Source organism: Girardinichthys multiradiatus, chromosome 17 (assembly GCF_021462225.1).
Source record: "Girardinichthys multiradiatus isolate DD_20200921_A chromosome 17, DD_fGirMul_XY1, whole genome shotgun sequence".
Taxonomy (NCBI): Eukaryota; Metazoa; Chordata; class Actinopteri; order Cyprinodontiformes; family Goodeidae; genus Girardinichthys; species Girardinichthys multiradiatus.
Genome location: NC_061809.1, coordinates 9,861,135 through 9,879,045, shown reverse-complemented (window position 1 = coordinate 9,879,045; position 17,911 = coordinate 9,861,135). Strand labels below are relative to the sequence as shown.

Below are 17,911 nucleotides of genomic sequence, written 5' to 3'. Positions count from 1 at the left end.
TACTTGATACCAGTAACCGGTTTATGTCAAGCTGAAACAGTTCTGCTCCTTAAGCCGTAATATGATCTCTTCTTGCAAAACAGATCTAACTTTCAGTGTGTCTCTTGCCTTTCCCTGTTTTCTGAATACTGTTTGGTGCAAACATTGTCCTACTGAACCTAAAAAGTAACAAAATGTCTACAAACTCCTTAATAACCTGTTGAAAGTAGTAACTCAGTTAAAACAATCCTGTAATAATTTTACAGCAGCTAGAATTGATTATTTTACATAATACCAAGAAAGAAATATTTTTTAGAATAGAAATGTCCATGTACTGAACTGTATATTTACTCAATGCTTTTTGGCTTCATTTGCATGAATTACTGCATCTTTTTTTCCTTTCACTTGACTTTCCTTTGATTTGATTTGGTACAGCTTCCTTAGCAATGTGGCTTACCCTCTTTGTGGAGGGAGTTATTTCCTGTCTGCTGGACATCAGTCAAGTTTTTGTCTTATTTAATATTGTAACAGCCCCTCTCTTCACCCGAGTGTCCAAAACATGCGGCCGAAGGTCTGATGATACGACAACAAAGTCAATCATTGACCTCCAGCCTAGGGTATCCTGGTGCCAAGATGGACACCCTTATGTTTGAATATGGTGTTCATTATGGACAATCCGTGACTAGCACAGAAGTCCAATAACAAAATACTGCTCAGATTCAGATTGGGGAGGCCATTCCTCCCGATCACGCCTCTCCAGGTGTCACTGTCATTTCCCACGTGGGCGTTGAAGTCCCCCAGCAGAATAATGGAGTCCCCAGGAGGGGCACTATCCAGCACCCCCGACAGGGACGCCAAGAAGGCCGGGTACTCCGCACTACCACTCGGCCCGTAGGCTGAAATGATAGTCAGAGACCTCTCCCCAACCCGAAGGTGCAGGGATGCGACCCTCTCATCCACTGGGGTAAACCCCAACACGAGACGGCTGAGCTGGGGTGCGACAGGCAAACCCACCCCAGCCTGCCGCCTCTCCCCGTGAGCCACTCCAGAGTAGAAGAGAGTCCAGCCCCTCTCGAGGAGATGGGTTCCAGAGCACACGCTGTGCGTGGAGGCGGGCCCGACTATTTCTAGTCGATATCTCTCGACCTCCTGCACCAGCTCAGGCTCCTTGCCCCCCAGCGAGGTGACATTCCACGTCCCCAGAGCCAGCCTAAGCATCCGGGGATCGGGCCGCCGAGGTCTCCACCTTCGTCCGCCGCCCAATCCTCTTTGCACAGGTACCTCACGGTTCCCCTTGCAGGTGGTGGGCCCACTGGGGGATGGTTTCGCGTCTCTCGTTCAGGCTTGGCCCGGCCGGGTCCCACGAGGAGCAACCCAGCCACCAGGCGCTCTCCGACAAGTCCCGACCCCAGGCCTGGCTCCAGGGTGGGACCCCGGCTCCGCCGTACCGGGCGACGTCACGTGCCTCGATTTTGTAGTCGTCATGAGGGGTTCTTGGGTTCATGGGAGTTTGCCCAACCGGTCCACATGTGTTTTGTGGACCTGGAGAAAGCATTCAACTGTGTCCCTCGTGATGCCCTGTGGGGGGTGCTCCAGGAGTATGAAATCGGGGGCCCTTTACTAGGGGCCATCCGATCTCTGTACAAGCGGAGCAGGAGTTTGGTTCGCATTGCCGGCACTAAGTCGGACCTGTTCCCAATGCATGTTGGACTCCGGCAGGGCTGCCCTTTGTCACCGGTCCTGTTCATAACTTTTATGGACAGGATTTCTAGGCGCAGGGGGTCTGGTTTGGGGACCAGTGGATTTCGTCTCTTCTTTTTGCAGATGACATGGTCCTGCTGGCCCCCTCTAGCCATGACCTACAGCATGCACTGGGGCGGTTTGCAGCTGAGTGTGAAGCGGCTAGGATGAAGATCAGCTCCTCCAAGTCCGAGGCCATGGTACTCGACCGGAAAAGGGTGGCTTGTCCTCTTCAGGTTGGAGGGGAGTTCCTGCCTCAAGTGGAGGAGTTTAAGTATCTCGGGGTCTTGTTCACGAGTAAGGGAAGAATGGACCGGGAGATTGACAGACGGATCAGTGCGGCTGCCACAGTAATGGGGGCGATGTGCCGGTTCGTTGTGGTGAAGAGAGAGCTGAGCCAAAAAGCGGAGCTCTCAATTTACCGGTCAGTCTACGTTCCTACCCTCACCTATGGCCATGAACTTTGGGTCATGACCGAAAGAACGAGATCCCGGATACAAGCGGCTTAAATGAGCTTCCTCCGTAGGGTGGCCGGGCACTCCCTTAGAGATAGGGTGAGGAGCTCGGCCATCCGGGAGGGGCTTGGAGTAGAGCCGCTACTCCTCCACATCGAGAGGGGCCAGTTGAGGTGGCTCGGGCTATACCGGATGCCTCCTGGACGACTTCCTCGGGAGGTGTTCCAGGCACGTCCCACCGGGAGGAGGCCCAGGGGACGGCCCAGGACACGCTGGAGGGACTATGTCTCTCGGCTGGCCTGGGAACGCCTTGGGCTCCCCCCGGAGGAGCTGGAGGAGGTGTCTGGGGAGAGGGATGTCTGGGCGTCTCTGCTGAGTCTGCTGCCCCCGCGACCCGGTCCCGGATAAAGCGGAAGACGACGAGTACGAGTACTTTCTAAGAAATAAAATTTGTGTTTCGTATTAGTTGTAAGCAATAATCACCAAAATGAACAAAAATAAAGACTAAAATCCTATCTCTGTATGTAGTAAATCAACATAAGATTAGAATTTCACATTTAAACTGAATTACTTAAAAAACAAATTCAGTCATTATATGCAATTAATTTTTCTTTAATTTAGATCCACCTCTATATATCAGTTCTCCTACATTAGATTAGAAACATTTATAGATTTAGAGAAATGAATGCACTTTATACAACAAATCTTTCCCCAATCAACAACAAACCAAAAGCACTGACAAAACAAAGGTCACATTTAAAATCGGGGTGAGTCATGCCAAACATGGACACCTACATTTTTTGTACCCATTGCAACCGTAGCAGTTGTTTGCCCCAGACTTTAGGGCTTACCCAAATAGAACCTTGTTTGTCCTCCTTCCATTTTTTTCAAACAGCTCATGGTGAAATAAAAAGCAATCAGGTGCACATCCCAATAGGAGTCACACAGTCTGTAGTTGGCACCTGGTGTCTCATACATTCCTGCCAATACAACGCATTATAGTGGGAAGAGAAGCAATAAAAGGGGAGCGCGTTTTATACGCCCTGTCACTCAGCTTCTGAGACAGAAGCTAGAAGGCAGTAAGTGATAAACAGAGTTATAACCATCAACAGGTTTAATGCTTACTGACAGTGAAAGGCTGCCTGGCAAGACCCAGAGAGAGGTATATGAGTTGTGCAGTTTGAAAGCCAGTGGATGAAAAGGTTTAGGTAAAACTCAATATAAACCATCTGTCAGCCCTTCTGACCACACAGTTTGTGCACAAATCCATTTTCGCAATGAATCAGAAGATCTTGAAGTGCTTTGACAGCAGTTATGTTAATAACTAAAACTAATTCAGTGCTTTTAGATTGCCAGGACACAAGCCAATGCAACTGAGCCCACATCACGGAGTGCATGAAAAAGTCCTTCATCAGATCCTTGTGGAACGGATAATTCATTAAAAGTAAGCCTACTTCACATATGTCCATTATGACTTTCTACAGTACACATTACAACAACAGTAGAACCACCTGGTGAACTTAAAAATAACCTTGGAAACATGAGCAAAATTGTTTTGGGAGAACTGTTAGCCTAGCACTACTTTAGCCGTGCTCAGGACCTTCTTCTTTAGAAATTAAGCTTGATGAGCGTGCGGTGGTGGCACAGGGGTTAAATGCGGGATCAGTATTCAGGAGGTTCGTCCTCGACTCAGCCCTTCGCGGTTTCGATTCCCGGCCCAGAAGGCCTTTGTTGCATCTTCCCCCTCTGTCCAACCCTTTCCTGTAAGCTTACTGTCGAAAAACTAACAAAAAAGGCCATTAGTGCTGCAATGAAAAGATAACATTTAAAAGAAATAAATCACACTTGTTAAAAACATTGTACTTTTGAACTTTGTCGCCACCTACTGCCACAGCCAGTATTATACTGTTTTTAGTTTTAAATTTTGCTGATTTCCTCACAAAAAAAAGAAAAAAAATGCTATTTGAAAAATGTCCACAGTAGTATAGACGGGGCTGAGACATCCATCATCATGGTTGACTTGTTTTGAACAGGAGGCATGTTTTTAATGTACAGTATGTGCCAACTGTTACAGGTAAATAGTCCTTGTTCATCTTGAATGCTGAAATTCAGATGGCAGTTTCTTGTTATGGTGGAGGTGAAGAACTGTAGCTAGTTATGTTAAATGTTAATTCTTAGACCTAACAGGTGTCTTGACAACACACTTATGCTCAAAAGGGTGAAATTTGTTGCTATTCCTATGATTTGGGTGTATCCATTTATTGATTCACTGTAACCTTCCTCAGCTTATACCCCACTAAGCAATATAGCAGATTTCATTGTTGAGGCTACATGTAGTGCTCTAAGCTAAGATACTTATCTGGGAGATTTATATATCCCAGATCCCACAAAAAGTCTGTAAATCATGCAAAAAATATGAAAGCCAAAACTTGAACTGGAACAATTCTGTTAAATGTTTAATTAACTGTAATTAAATTCAATCTCACTTTTTAAAAATAATTGTTTTATAAATTAAACTTTTGCAAAAATATTCCAAAACATACTTTTATAAGTTTTTAGACTTTGCAAATGTCATAATTTAGAGTTTATTGCAGCTATCGCTGGATGGCTAATTGTTATCGCATAATTGTTTTTCCAGGATACAGTAAACAACGTCACATTGCCCAATGCCTGACAGGAGCTCAAATCTTCATACAAAAGCATAACAACACTGCTTTTTTTTTTCATCAGCACAGGGCGGACATAAAATTTAGACCATATTCAAAGCAATAACACTAATACCCCGACACTCTTGTATATTCTACTAAGATTTACCGAACCATCTGAGCCCACCAACAATGTATGGACTAAGCTGAGTGCATGAATAAGCTGTGCTTTGTAGAAATGCTTCTTAAATACTTTATTAGCTTTACTTTTTGGAACACAGGGACTTGGAGCCAGTCATCGGTGGCTTCAAAGTCCCCTGGCTCCATCATGTAGGTGGCAAAACCACAGTATATCAGGGAGTATTTTTTCTCCTTGCACAGCTCAGTGTACAGTACGTGTGAACAGACCTTTAAAGCATGCGTGTGTGTGTTTGTGTGTGTTTTTTGCAAGACTTGGCAGCATATTGATCCCCAGCAGATACCCCAGGCTCTCCCATCGATCAGCATAAACCCTTGAGCTCACAGCAGAGCCAAGCTCTGACCTCATACCCCATAGAATCTGAACATTATCTGAAATAGCTGGTGATGAAAGGTGAGAGGATGGGTTTAGAAGTGGCTTCTGTCACCACTTACAGGAATCACATGAGAGGAGCTACTTCAGACACTCGCTTTGTCTCACAGTCTAGTTTGGTTTTACACTGCTGCCTTTTAACAACTGGTCAAGTGTCTTTAACAGGCTTGTATGATTTTTGAATCTGAATGTGAATTAAGAGATTTATAAAAGCAAGGACTTGCATCAGAAATAAGGCAAAATTTACTTCTAATAATTTCTTTACCTTCACACCGCTTGAACATTTTCAGATTTTGTCACAGTACAGCTACTAATTCAATATAAATTACTGGGATTACATCTGACAGTCCAATACTAAATAGCATTAATTCCCCTTCACCCTGATACCCCTAAATACAATCTAGTCTGACTAAATGTCTTCACTAAATTGTCTACCTGTGTATAATTTAATCTCATTATATGTCCTCCTGTTACTTGAAGACCTAAGGAGGTCTGTTAGAGAACACTGGAGAACAAACAGCATCATGAAGACCAAGGAACACAGCAGATAGTTTAGGTGTGAGGCTGTGGAGACGTTTGAAGCAAGGTTGGTTTACAAAACAACATTTCCCAGAAATCTCTTCAATCCATCATCTGAAAATGGAAACAGAATGGCACAAGGGCAATCCTGCCAAAATATGTCTTCCATCCTAAATTGGCAGATGGGAAAGGGAATGCATCAATCAGATAAGCAGCCGAAGGCCCAAAGTAACTCTGGAGGAGCTCAGGTGGGGGAAAATAAATTTTAATTTTGCCACAAGCCATGTAAGGAACACGGCAAACATGGTTACATTAGGCCAAAGTGGAAATTTTTGATGCACATGCCAAACACTGTTCGGCAAGCAACGGACATTGCACATTAAACATCCCACCCCCATGGAAGGACATGGTGGTGGCAGTGTCATGATGTGGGGATGCTTTTCTTTATTAGGGACAGGTAAGCTGGTCTGAGTTGATGGGGAGAGGGATGGAGCTGAATACAGGGCAATCCTGGAAGAAAACCTGCTACGAAACATGTTTAAGACTGGGGTGGATGAACCTAAACATATAGATTAGTGCTCTAATCTATATATATTTATATTCTCTTTTGGGGTTTTTATTTGTGAAAAAAAAAAGTTAAACCATACATAATTTTTATTTCATTCTACAGTTATGTACTATTTTTTGGGTCGGTATGCCAAACCAAATCCCCATAAAACACATAAAAGTTTGTGGTTGTAATGTGACTTTTGCAAGCCCCTGTACATGAGTCAGTTACCAGTGACTATCACAAATATCACAGCCTGATCTAACGATTGGTCATCTACAGTATGTTGTTTTCTCCTGAAGCGTTGCCTCCACTATAAAAGTTCTCACTCCAACACTCCCCCCTACACACGCAGAGGGAAACTTGAAGGTAACCATGGCAATATCCGACACAGCCCACTGTGACCACTCGCAAAAACTAGAAAACGCACGCAAACACAAAACTTGGGAAAGAAGAGGAAACATTTGTGCGCAAAAACGGGCAAGCTCGCACCTGGCCGTAACCATGACATTCCTGTTCCTCCTTCAGGTTGGAGGTAGGAGGACCAGATACCTGAAACGCTTTCTTCCCCCGTCAGGGCTGACAAGCAGGGTGACTCAGGCATTAACAAACTCTGCCAAGCATGTTCGCATATTCTACAGGACGATGGCTTGAGCCCTGAGTTACTAAGGAGACAGTGCAGAAAAACCCTGCAGGAATACAGTAGCTACAGTATCCATGAGACAAAGGTGGAGAAACAAATGTTTCTTTTTTTCTTAAAAGCTCTGCAGCAACATTAGAGATGTGATCTTTGAAGAAGCATTCATATAGCATTCATGTGATCATGCAATCATTTAAACTGGATCATTATGCATGGCCATATGAATGGCTTTCACCCCCTGATCTAAAAAAAGCTGGACGAAGAGAAATGTCATTATATTAACACCGTGTTCCACTGTTTCAGGGTTCGACTGACACTATTTTAATGACCCGCCCACACTGCAATCCCTGCTATAAATTAATTACATTCAAATGGAGGGATCTGACTCACCTTACTTCAATAAATTGTTACTTATGTCACATGGTATGCCAATGCACGAAGCACAACGAGTAAGTTCCAGCGTTGGATCCTGACTACGGATCTTTTTTTTTCCAAGTCTTCTAACGCGTGAGGTGCAAAGAATTTACTGAAAAATAGGCATGATTGTGGCACCTTAATACTGTACACACCATGGTAAAATGCTAAGTTTCTCCAAGGAAAATATTAAGTTTATAATAAATAAAAATCTCTTTCATCAAAACCTTTTCTATTTTTTTTGTGACTGAGAAGACGAAAACAAGTTGCGATGTCACAGCTACCTAAGAGTGCATCTTTTTATCTACTTTAAACATTTAGTCGTATTGGATGCACACTTAACATATATTATAGGAAATCTGAATGATCACAAATAAAGATCAGTTGTCCCTGTAGGATATTCTTGACATTTGCAGCATTTAGCTAAAGCCATAGTTTGCAGAGAGGTTACAAATGATCTAAAGGATGTCATTATACAAATGCATCAGTCAGGAGAAAGGTACAGAAAATGCAAATGAATGTTCTGCTTAGAGGTGATCGCGTTCTACATGTGACTACAATCCTCTATGTTCCTCGTACGTTTAAATTCAGAAGTAGGGTTAAAGCATTTAATCAAAATTGTCTAAAACCTTGAAAGATAATGACTGTCTGATGTAACCAAACTGAAATGTACATTTCCACCTGGTTTGTTGGCACAAAAACAACATCATGCATCCTCAAAGGTGAACCATACCCACAGTGGAATGTGGTCGCAGTATCATAATCTGCTTTCTTCAGACAGAACAGTGTTTGCATACCAGTCAATTCTGACCCCAAACCTTTAGGTGTCTGTAAGAAAGCTGAGGATGGAAAAAGATACATCCAAATCCAAAAAACAGATATTTCACCTGAAGAAAATTGTCGTTCTGATCCATCTGAGCTAGCGTTCAGAACTAAATCTACAGGGGCCACCTAAACAGGGATGTGGGCAAGATATGACCTCACAATCTGATGGATCTGAAGAACTTTTGCGAGGCATAGTATTCGACCAAGTCAAGATGTTGGATGTTGGATGGCGACAGAGTCCTACCAAAGGAGACTGAATGGTGCTCCTGAATCAACATGTGCTTTACCAATGTATTAGTTCTTAGATGTCCACCATGCAACGATATTGTGGCTTTTAAATATTTTTTGCTTGTCTGTTTTAAGTAAAAGCAATTAGATCATGGTTCACACCTTGGTTTTATATTTTGTAAACACAGTGAAAGCATGGTATTTGTTTTTAACTCAAGGTTATCATGTTATGAGAATGTTATGCCAGCCCATGCTGACTTTCAAATTTGACTGTAGTTGGATCAGCAGCATTTAAGGAAAACAATCACAGGGGGGAGGGGGGGAATCACAACAATGTTCGAGAAGTCAACAGAATCTGCACCAGGATAAGCAAGCACACAGTTCTGGCTTGAATTTCCAGGAAATTGACTCTTTGAATGTCAACCTGTTCCCACCTAGAGATAGAAATGTTCACTTCTCTATTAAGATTTTTTTTTCTTCAATTCTTGAGTAAGTGCTGACAGGATGGACTAAACTAACTGGTTAACAGCACCATAACTGCAAACTTACAGCAGGAGAGTACTTCATCACTGGTTCTAGGCCTCAAGCAAATATGTAATACTCAGATTTGGCTTTGAGAATCAGAAATGTAGATCTGGGATGAGCTAATAGAAACGACAAAGCACGTGACATACTTTATGAAGGTAAATTTTGGGAAGATTTACATTACTGGTTATTTACCAAATACTAAAGGACTCTTTGTGGAGACATTTGGAAGAATGCTATTAATGAACTGGTGATCAATACCCTGATTCACTTTGGAAAAATGTTTTGAAATTTTGATTTAATAGAAAAACTCAGATCTGTTGTAACCCAGTAAGGCTACTGGATGTTCTTTAAACTTTTTTTATTACAATAATTACTTGCTAACGTCATCTAATTTCCTTGTGCTGTCATTGCAAGCTGTCTATATTTTTTATTAATGTGCAAATCTACCATTATTGTACAATATTTTCACAGTTTACCTCCTTTATTTATATTGTTATGATGATTTTATTTATGCCAATTTGTGTGTGTGTATGTGTGTGTGTGTGTGTGTGTGTGTGCCTCTATGTGTAAAACAGCCTGATAAAAGACAAGCTGAGCTTAGCAAAATACTTGGTTCTATTTACAAAATACACTGCTTCTAGGGTCTACATATAAAATTCGCTGCGATCTGATTGTAACGGTGTTAACAAGCCACTGCGGTGAGTGGACTCCAGCCCACAGGTGGGTTTCTCTAAAAACACGCACAGCCTGTAGATCTCTGTGGACGGGGTCACCACATCAGAAAACCCCTCGTAAACAGGAAACTCCAGCTTTAAACTAGGCCAAATCCTACACGCGTCCGTTTTAACTCGCATTAGTTACAACTATGCACTAAAATAAAAATGCAAGCGTGAACAAAATTGTGCGTGACATCATTGTAAACACGTTTTTTTTTTTTTTTTTTTTTCTGTGTGACAAACAGAAATCTCAGCAGGTATTTAAGGGTTTCTGTGTTATTACTGCGTTACGTATTTCTGACGACAACGCTTAATTATAAGCGTGTTCAGAAAAGCCTACGTTTAGTATTTTGCTCTTATACCCCATATGCTCTCTCTTATTAAAAGTCGTTTTCAACAGCGCTGAAGTCGCGGAAAAGTGCCAAAAGTCGCGTCTCACTTCTTACCTGTATGGTAAATAAAATATTTCCACGCTGCTTTAAATGTGTGGAAATAAATTCTAACGCACCGGTCCAACAGGAACCTGCCTGAGTTGTAAGCAGGTAAATTCCACCGTTGCGTGTTTTTGTTTTGGTTTCCCTTAAACCCGTCAGGAAAAAAGCGGGTAAAAATAAAATCAATTCCCCTACCTGCAGGACACCGTGATTTCAACTTTGGTGGCAGGAATAGACTGGTTCAGTGGGTCGAAGTCTCCTATCGACGCCATGTTTGGGGAAGTGCTGTTCATAGTATCAGTTTTTTTCCGGCTCTTCCTTTTTCTCCGTCTCTTCAGTCCAGCCCCCTTTTATTTTACTAGCGACAGAGGAGGATAAAGCGAACTGAGTGCGCGCCTCCCAGGCGAGAAATGGAGCAAAGGTGCCACAGAGCGCTGAGGAGAGAGGGACTGGGAGATGTGATGTCACTTCACTCTTTCTCTCCCCTTCTCTGTATGTGTATCCCCCTGTTTTCCAGCTTTCTTTTGTGCTTTTCCCTTCCCTTTTCTGGCTCACTCTCGATTCCAGTTCACTGCTGTTCAGCTGATTGAAATTCAGCTTCCCTATCCTTTTATTGCCATGGAAGAGGCGAGAACGATACAATCAGCCAGTAAATCAAACAGAATTCATTTTTCATGCAAGCTCCTTCCTGTGAGCACGTGTCTGTGTCCTGTGTCACCCATTTTACCCTCCTTGTCTTCAATGGTCTCATTCAATTCAGTTCAATTCATTTTGATTCAGTTCATTCCAGCCAGTTAGCACATTTTCCAGGGCCGGATCAACCTTTCTATGAAGCCTAGGGTAATGATACACTGCTACCCCCCTAGAGTTTTTTCATCTTATACTGGGCACCTCAGTTTGTATAGAAAATGAAATTTCGAGACAGAAATATTGATACACTGGCATTTAATAAGCAGAAAACAAAGTGATATATTATCTTCAAGAAAATGTGAAAAAACTGTGCAAAAATTAGGGCATCAAATCAAATATTTAGTTCTTTAGTAAGAAATGTTTGCATGATGATGTCTAATGTCACTTTTTATCTCTGGAAAAGATTTAATTTCATCTACCTAATAAAATATAACATTGTTTTACTCAAACACCATCTATTTCAACATATTTTCTAGCAGAGGGAAAAAGTTAGGACACCTTAACCCCTAAAAGTTATCGATTCTGTAATGATGAGCTGACCAAACCTGTTGCAGCAAAGCATCCCCAAAGCATGACACCTTTATTTCCATCCTTCATAGTTGATGAAAGGTTCTTTTTCTGGAATGCTATATTTGGTTTGAACTAAACATGTCCTTTGTTCTGGTGTCCAAATCGTTCAATTTTAGACTCATCTGTCCAAACAACTACTGGAATAAGTTCCAGTGGTCCTAATTTTTGTCCACGTTCTTGCACACCTCCCAAGTTAAACTTTGACTGTCTATTTTTGAATGTACAGGCATGCACTTTCACATCAGTAGTATTAGTAGTATTAACAGTAGTATTAGTATGTTGTACATTTTAGGCTTTTTGGTGACTTCTATTAGCATCTTGCCATCTGGCCTTATTGGTGCCTCCTGTTGGAAGTGGTTAGAGCACCTTAGAATAGGAGGAGACCATGTGGCGGACCAAGAACTTGCTGGAGAGACTATGTATGTGACCTGGGAACACCTTGAGATCCCTGACAAAAAGCCGGAGAGTGTCACAAGGGAGAGGGATCTCTGGGTTTCCCTCTTGGGCTTATCCCCGTGAATTGGCCCTGGATGGGCAGAAGACAATGGGTGGATGATTTAGCAGTCACTTTTACCAGAAGGTGACTTAAAATCAAGGACATACATCAGTATAGTTATGGCTTTATTGTTCTATTTGTGTGTCCCGTGTATTTTTTTTGCGCTTTATTAAACTCTGATCTTGTCATTTCTGTCATACCCACTAGATGTCACCAGTGGGCCCCATTTTTAACTCTTTTAACCCCTTCTCTATCATTTCTTTGCTCACCTGTGTCCAATCACTTCCCCTAAGTCAACATTTTGGTTTGGTTTTGGTTTGTACGTCTGATTTTGGTTGGACTTCCTGACCTATTTCTTCAGGTCTCAGGCCTGTATTTGCATCTCAGACTTGAGCTCGCATTCGCTCGAAAAATATAAAAAATATCCCTAAGGTTACAAATAATTCTGTATGTTTCTTCACAGGAAACATTTATCTTTATTGTATTATGTGGTCAGTCTACTAAATATGGCAGGGCTTTAGAAAACAGGGTAGTACTCACTAAATGCAAATGAAAAAGCATGGGTGGTCCCGACCAGAACTAACAGCATGTTTGTATGTCATGGAAGTTTGACTTTGGATTTGGGAATGAGGTCCCACCTGGGTTGAAATCACTTGGATTTACCAATTGTTACTGTCTACCAGTCGTAAGGCAAACTGATAATGTATTTCAGTCAAGTTATGCATTCAAATGCAAAAGGAATATTTTTACAGATGGAGATTGTGTGGTGCTGTGGGCTGATTTCACGAGAGACAAGCTGTCAGAAGTGCTTATAAATAGTTTTCAAATGTAGCCTTCACCATGTTTTTATGCATAGCAGCCATACTGGATGCTGAACTTGGGGCTGCTCTAAGATGTCTGACCAAGTTAAAATTCCAGCTGGAGGCACTTCTCTATTTTTAACTGGGAAGGCAGAAAATAAAAGAAAACACAGTATAAAACCTAGGCTAGATAGATTCATTGTTTTCAACGTGATGAGAAGCATTTACTGTTTAATGGTCTGAGACTGTTTATTTTTGAGAAACAGCTAATCTTAAAACGGGATTCAGGAATGTCCAGAGGCAGCTTAGTGAGCACATCATCTGAAGAGCCACTTTTCTCCAAGAGTTATACATCAAAAACATGGTTCGAAAAAAACTTTGGATCACCCACAAGTGCTTGGTTTGAAGATTTGCAAATCTCAAGTCCTAAAGAGAATACTATTACATAATGCATCTCTCCTGTTTTTGCAGAGAATGGAGTGACACCATAATGAATGCTGAAGGAAAGAGGAGTGATACATAATGAGGACGCTGCGTATTTATAAAGGACCTAAGGAATTTTGAACTGTTTCCTTGTGAGACTATGTTTGTCAGACAGCTTATATGGGAATGTGCATGTAATCAAGAGCTAAAATGCCTAGGCTTTGTTTCTTGATGTGTGTTGGCAAACATGTAAACAGAAAAGGGGAAGGCATACATAGGAACACAAACTGATTAACATCACAAACTGAAGAAAAAAAAAAAAAAAAAGAGTGTACCTAATGCATTGTCATCAGAGGTTCTTGGGATTTGGACAAAACTGAATTTTCAGGACTTTCTCTAATCGTTTTTTTCCAAATGTTTACTTGACCTCCAATGAAAATGGAGGTCCAAATCCTTAAAATATTTGAAAAATTCTAAGCAACTGTATGTTGCACCAATCCGTGAATGTTTAGACGATAAAGCCATTTGACGTTAATATGACACATCCCTGCATTACTCAGTGTGTTTACCGGCCAACCCCGTTTCTAAATATAGCCGTCTCACACGCTCTCTGACACGCCCTGAGTTTGATGAGTAGCATGGTGGTGGTGAAAACCATTACAGCACCTTTGGGCAAACATCATGCACCCGGCCTCTGTTCATGTGGGGGTGGATGAGTTCATTCCTGGTTACACACATGAGGCCAGAAAATTAACATAGACTCATAAGGTTACTGTATATGCATCACTGCCATGAGTCTCAGTGTCAAATAGAGGGAAAATGGATTAATTATGCATGAGCACCATACACACACAGTTTTGTGTCAACATGGTAAAACTGTTTATGCAGATTCATCATATTCCAGCATAAAGCTTTGCTTCAAATAAACTCACACTTAACCTACTGTAATTAGTAAACACAGATTTGAAGCTACTTAGCCACGAAATGTAGATTTCTCAATAATGTAAAATAAACATAATACATATTTTGCGCTGGAATCATTCAATCCGTCGAGCCGTATCATCCAAGGTGGCGTCACATTGGTAAGAAGTCCAGGACGGAAACCTCCCTCTGCCCAGCGACTCTTCATGTTGGGATTTCCAAGGCCTTCCCTGGCCCACTGGGATATGTAGTCCTTCAAGTGAGTTCTGGAAGCTTGTACCAGTGGGATTTACCTGAATATCCTACAATGGTTCCTTATCTCTAAGGCTGAGTCCAGAAACTCTACAGAGAAAAACTATTTCAGCTGCTTTTCACCAGATCTAGTTCTTTAAGACATAATCCATATTTCATAACTATAGGTGAACATACGTAAATCTGAGCTGTGTTTTAATATTGGACATCTGTGCATGTAAGTGTTTATTACAAACACCATGGTTGAGCACAAGGTTGATAATCAATATATTCAGTACAATGCCATCTTAGGCCAAAGGTCAATGATCTATGTTATATTTGAATAGAGGCTTCAATCAGTTCTTCAACCCAAAATCCTCCTGTTTTTTGAGCCGAGCTCAAAAGCAAAGCTGCCAATTTATCGGCTTGTCTACTGTAGATCTGGAAAGCCATTCTTTCAAATCACACCCCTCTAAGTAACACCATAAATGACCACATGGCATTAGAAGTCCCCTGGAGCACCAGGGAACCCTCAGATGGCATCCCTGCAGGATGCTATCGAGAGACTCTTAAGAAGGTTGGGTCATCTGAACTGCCGTTCAGTGCATAAGCACAGACACTCCTGGAGCCTGAAAGAGACTTTAGCTCACAAAAATTCAACATCTAGGTGCTTAGCATGGGAATTACGAGTATCCCCATATTCCCTGATTAACTTGAGAGGAGAAGAAAGTCCAGACCCTCTCCAGGCGTTCGTTTCCAGAATGAAATCTGCATCTAACTGGTATCACTTAATGTGACACACCAACTAAAGTGGCAGTTAGTTAATGTTTCATGTCCCAAAATCAGATTATGACACCAGGAGTTAGCACTTCCAAGCACCCGCTCTTGCCTGCCACTCAGCTTGCATGGCACTTGACCCCAATGTTCTTCCCCACAGTTGGTGGGCCCATGTGGCATAATTGATTTGTCTTTTTACATCAAAGCAGTGTGAAGAATTAATGTTGCGTTAGTTGAGATATTTAACTTTATATTTAACTCCATCTCTGGTGTAAATAATTATAAGCATGAGATCCATAGAAAGCAGATATTATTTTGCCTTTGAGCCCTATAGCTCAATCTGCCACGTCGCCATTTCTTACCCCTATCTAGTACATAAACATTCCCATATTGTCCTTCTCTATTGCCATTGCGTACAATAACCAGCCATTGCATATCAGTTTATTTATCACGATTGTAGGTATTTTTGATAAAATATTAAGCTACAAATTAAAATACTCAAATGACTGACCTGTTCAAATCAAAAGTAAAAAAAATGGCGAGCAAAATAACCAGCATTCTTGTATCCACGCCTGTTATCAATATGTACACGTATTTATACAGAAAATGATTATAATTCATTTACTATGAAGTACAAATTTTTACTATAGCATATATATTTATTTTTTGGAGTTGGTCATTTTGGTCAGTAATGGAGAAAATACTCAAAGTAAAATAATAAATGCTAATTTTTAACCTCTTGTACTTTTTTTTTGTACACTAGACACAAACGGATAGTCTTGCTACACTGTTCCATGAGATCTAAAAAGTTTTAACTTAAAATATGTATGTATATAGCATTTATCAGAAGGCGCTTTAGATTAAAGTAGATCCTATACATATACATTATAAATGTAACAAATACAGTAAACAAATCCAATATTAAAAGGTGTGTCAGAATTGAAACAAGAATATAACTGTTCCGCATGCCACTCTTCCGTCATCCGCATACCAATGATATAAAACCTTGTTAAATTTATTAATAACCTTGCTGAGACAAGGCTAACTGGACAAAATGGCTGAGAATGTTTTTATTCAGCATTTGTCCCTTAAGCATATTCATAATTCATTGCATCTTCTTTGATAGTTATTTCTAAAGCTTTTCACATTGATGTTGTGACTGGGTATGTTTGTGGTAGCTTAGGTGTTACTGCTAACACCCAAGCACAATGTGATTCAATATAAACACTACTGAAGCATTACTTGGTGTGAATTTTCCTAGAGTTAAATGTAACTACTTGGCAAAAGATTTCCTTGAATATATTCAATTGTTTGTCCCTTTGTTCAGATCCTCAGGACAGGTGGCAAGGGCCAGCCAAACACTTCCTGTTTGTCTAGGTTTATGAGGTCATTGTTTGTATCGTTGGATACAACTAAAAGGTGGTTATTTTTTCTTTTGTATTATTTATTCTCTTTAAAGTAACCTTTTGAGCTGCACTGTATGGGGGGTTGTATATTGAAAACCATCTAGATTTTTAGGTGAGTTTGTGAATTAGATTGATAAACCTATTACTCTTTCATTGTTTGCGTTGTTTGGTTTAACATATTTTCTAATGATGCAGGCTGATGAGGTTCAGGTGTGTTTTAGTCCTGTATAAAACCAAGAAGCTTTAGGTAACTGGGGGCCTTAAGATGGAAAATTGGGAGAGACCAAGAAATGCCTCCCTTTTCTTGTTAATGCAAATAAAATCCACCAAGAAGAAACTCAAAATATCTGCTGAGGCTGTCTACCTACCACCTTCTTTGACACTTGTTCTACACTATCTTACAAAACACATCAGTATTACATGGTCTACATTAGTTGGACTGTGTCTTACTTACTTGAACCGACTTACCATTGATGTTCAGGAATCTGCAGTATCTGTTTTTCTTCAGAGAAAGCTATATCTTGTCCTTACAGGAGAATAACTTTCGTTTCTAGATGTCTATCTGAATCAACACATTGAGCTACAGTCTTCTATAAACTTCAAGTTTTGCTCCTGCTGACAATATTCCATGTGGAGCAATCTGCTAAGCCAATGTTAGGATGTTTACAATCTGTTTTAACTTTAGTTAGAAGTGATTTTAGTTTCAGTCATTTCTATGTGGACAAAACTTACAGAAAAATTTAACTTAGTGCTTTGCTTCAAGGATTGTAATTTCCATTGAATAGTGTTTCTGCCCATCTCTGCGCAGTTCTCAACCACTCCAGCAGCAGTCTGAGCACAGTGTCAGCTAATACAGTCTCTTTTCACTCTGAACATCATTGTAAAGGGTGGCAAATGCTTAGATTTTTCAGGATAACCAAGGTTCAAAAAATAAAACAGGCACCAGGAGTTGAGTTTAAGCATACAGATCAAATGTTTGGACACACCTTCTCATTCAGAGTTTTCTTTATTTTCATGACTGTGAATATTGTAGCTTCACACACAAGACATCAAAACTATGAATTAACACATGTGGAATTATATACTGAACAAAAAAGTGTGAAACAACTGAAAATATGTCTTATATTCTAGGTTCTTCAAAGTAGCCACCTTTTGCTTTGATTACTGCTCCGCACACTCTTGGCATTCTCTTGATGAGCTTAAAGAGGTAGTCACCTGAAATGGTTTTCCAACAGTCTTGAAGAAGTTCCCAGAGATGCTTAGCACTTGTTGGCCCTTTTGCCTTCACTCTGCGGTCCAGCTCACCCCAAACCATCTCGATTGGGTTCAGGTCCAGTGACTGTGGAGGCCAGGTCA

The 17,911-nt window shown here is 41.0% G+C and overlaps 1 protein-coding gene across 2 annotated transcripts in view; it reads right to left on the bottom strand.

The window, feature by feature from the left end:
* Positions 1 to 10,630, bottom strand: part of LOC124883071 (copine-8) — a 127,897-nt gene extending 117,267 nt beyond the window's left edge. For both annotated transcript variants that reach the window (XR_007042073.1, XM_047389952.1), the window contains exon 1: positions 10,437 to 10,630. Coding sequence is in view for 1 of the 2 variants with exons in the window: in XM_047389952.1 (XP_047245908.1) it covers positions 10,437 to 10,534 (98 nt within the window). In the remaining variant the exon portion in view is untranslated. The remainder of the gene's footprint in view (positions 1 to 10,436) is intronic.
* Between the last annotated feature and the right edge of the window lie 7,281 nt (positions 10,631 to 17,911).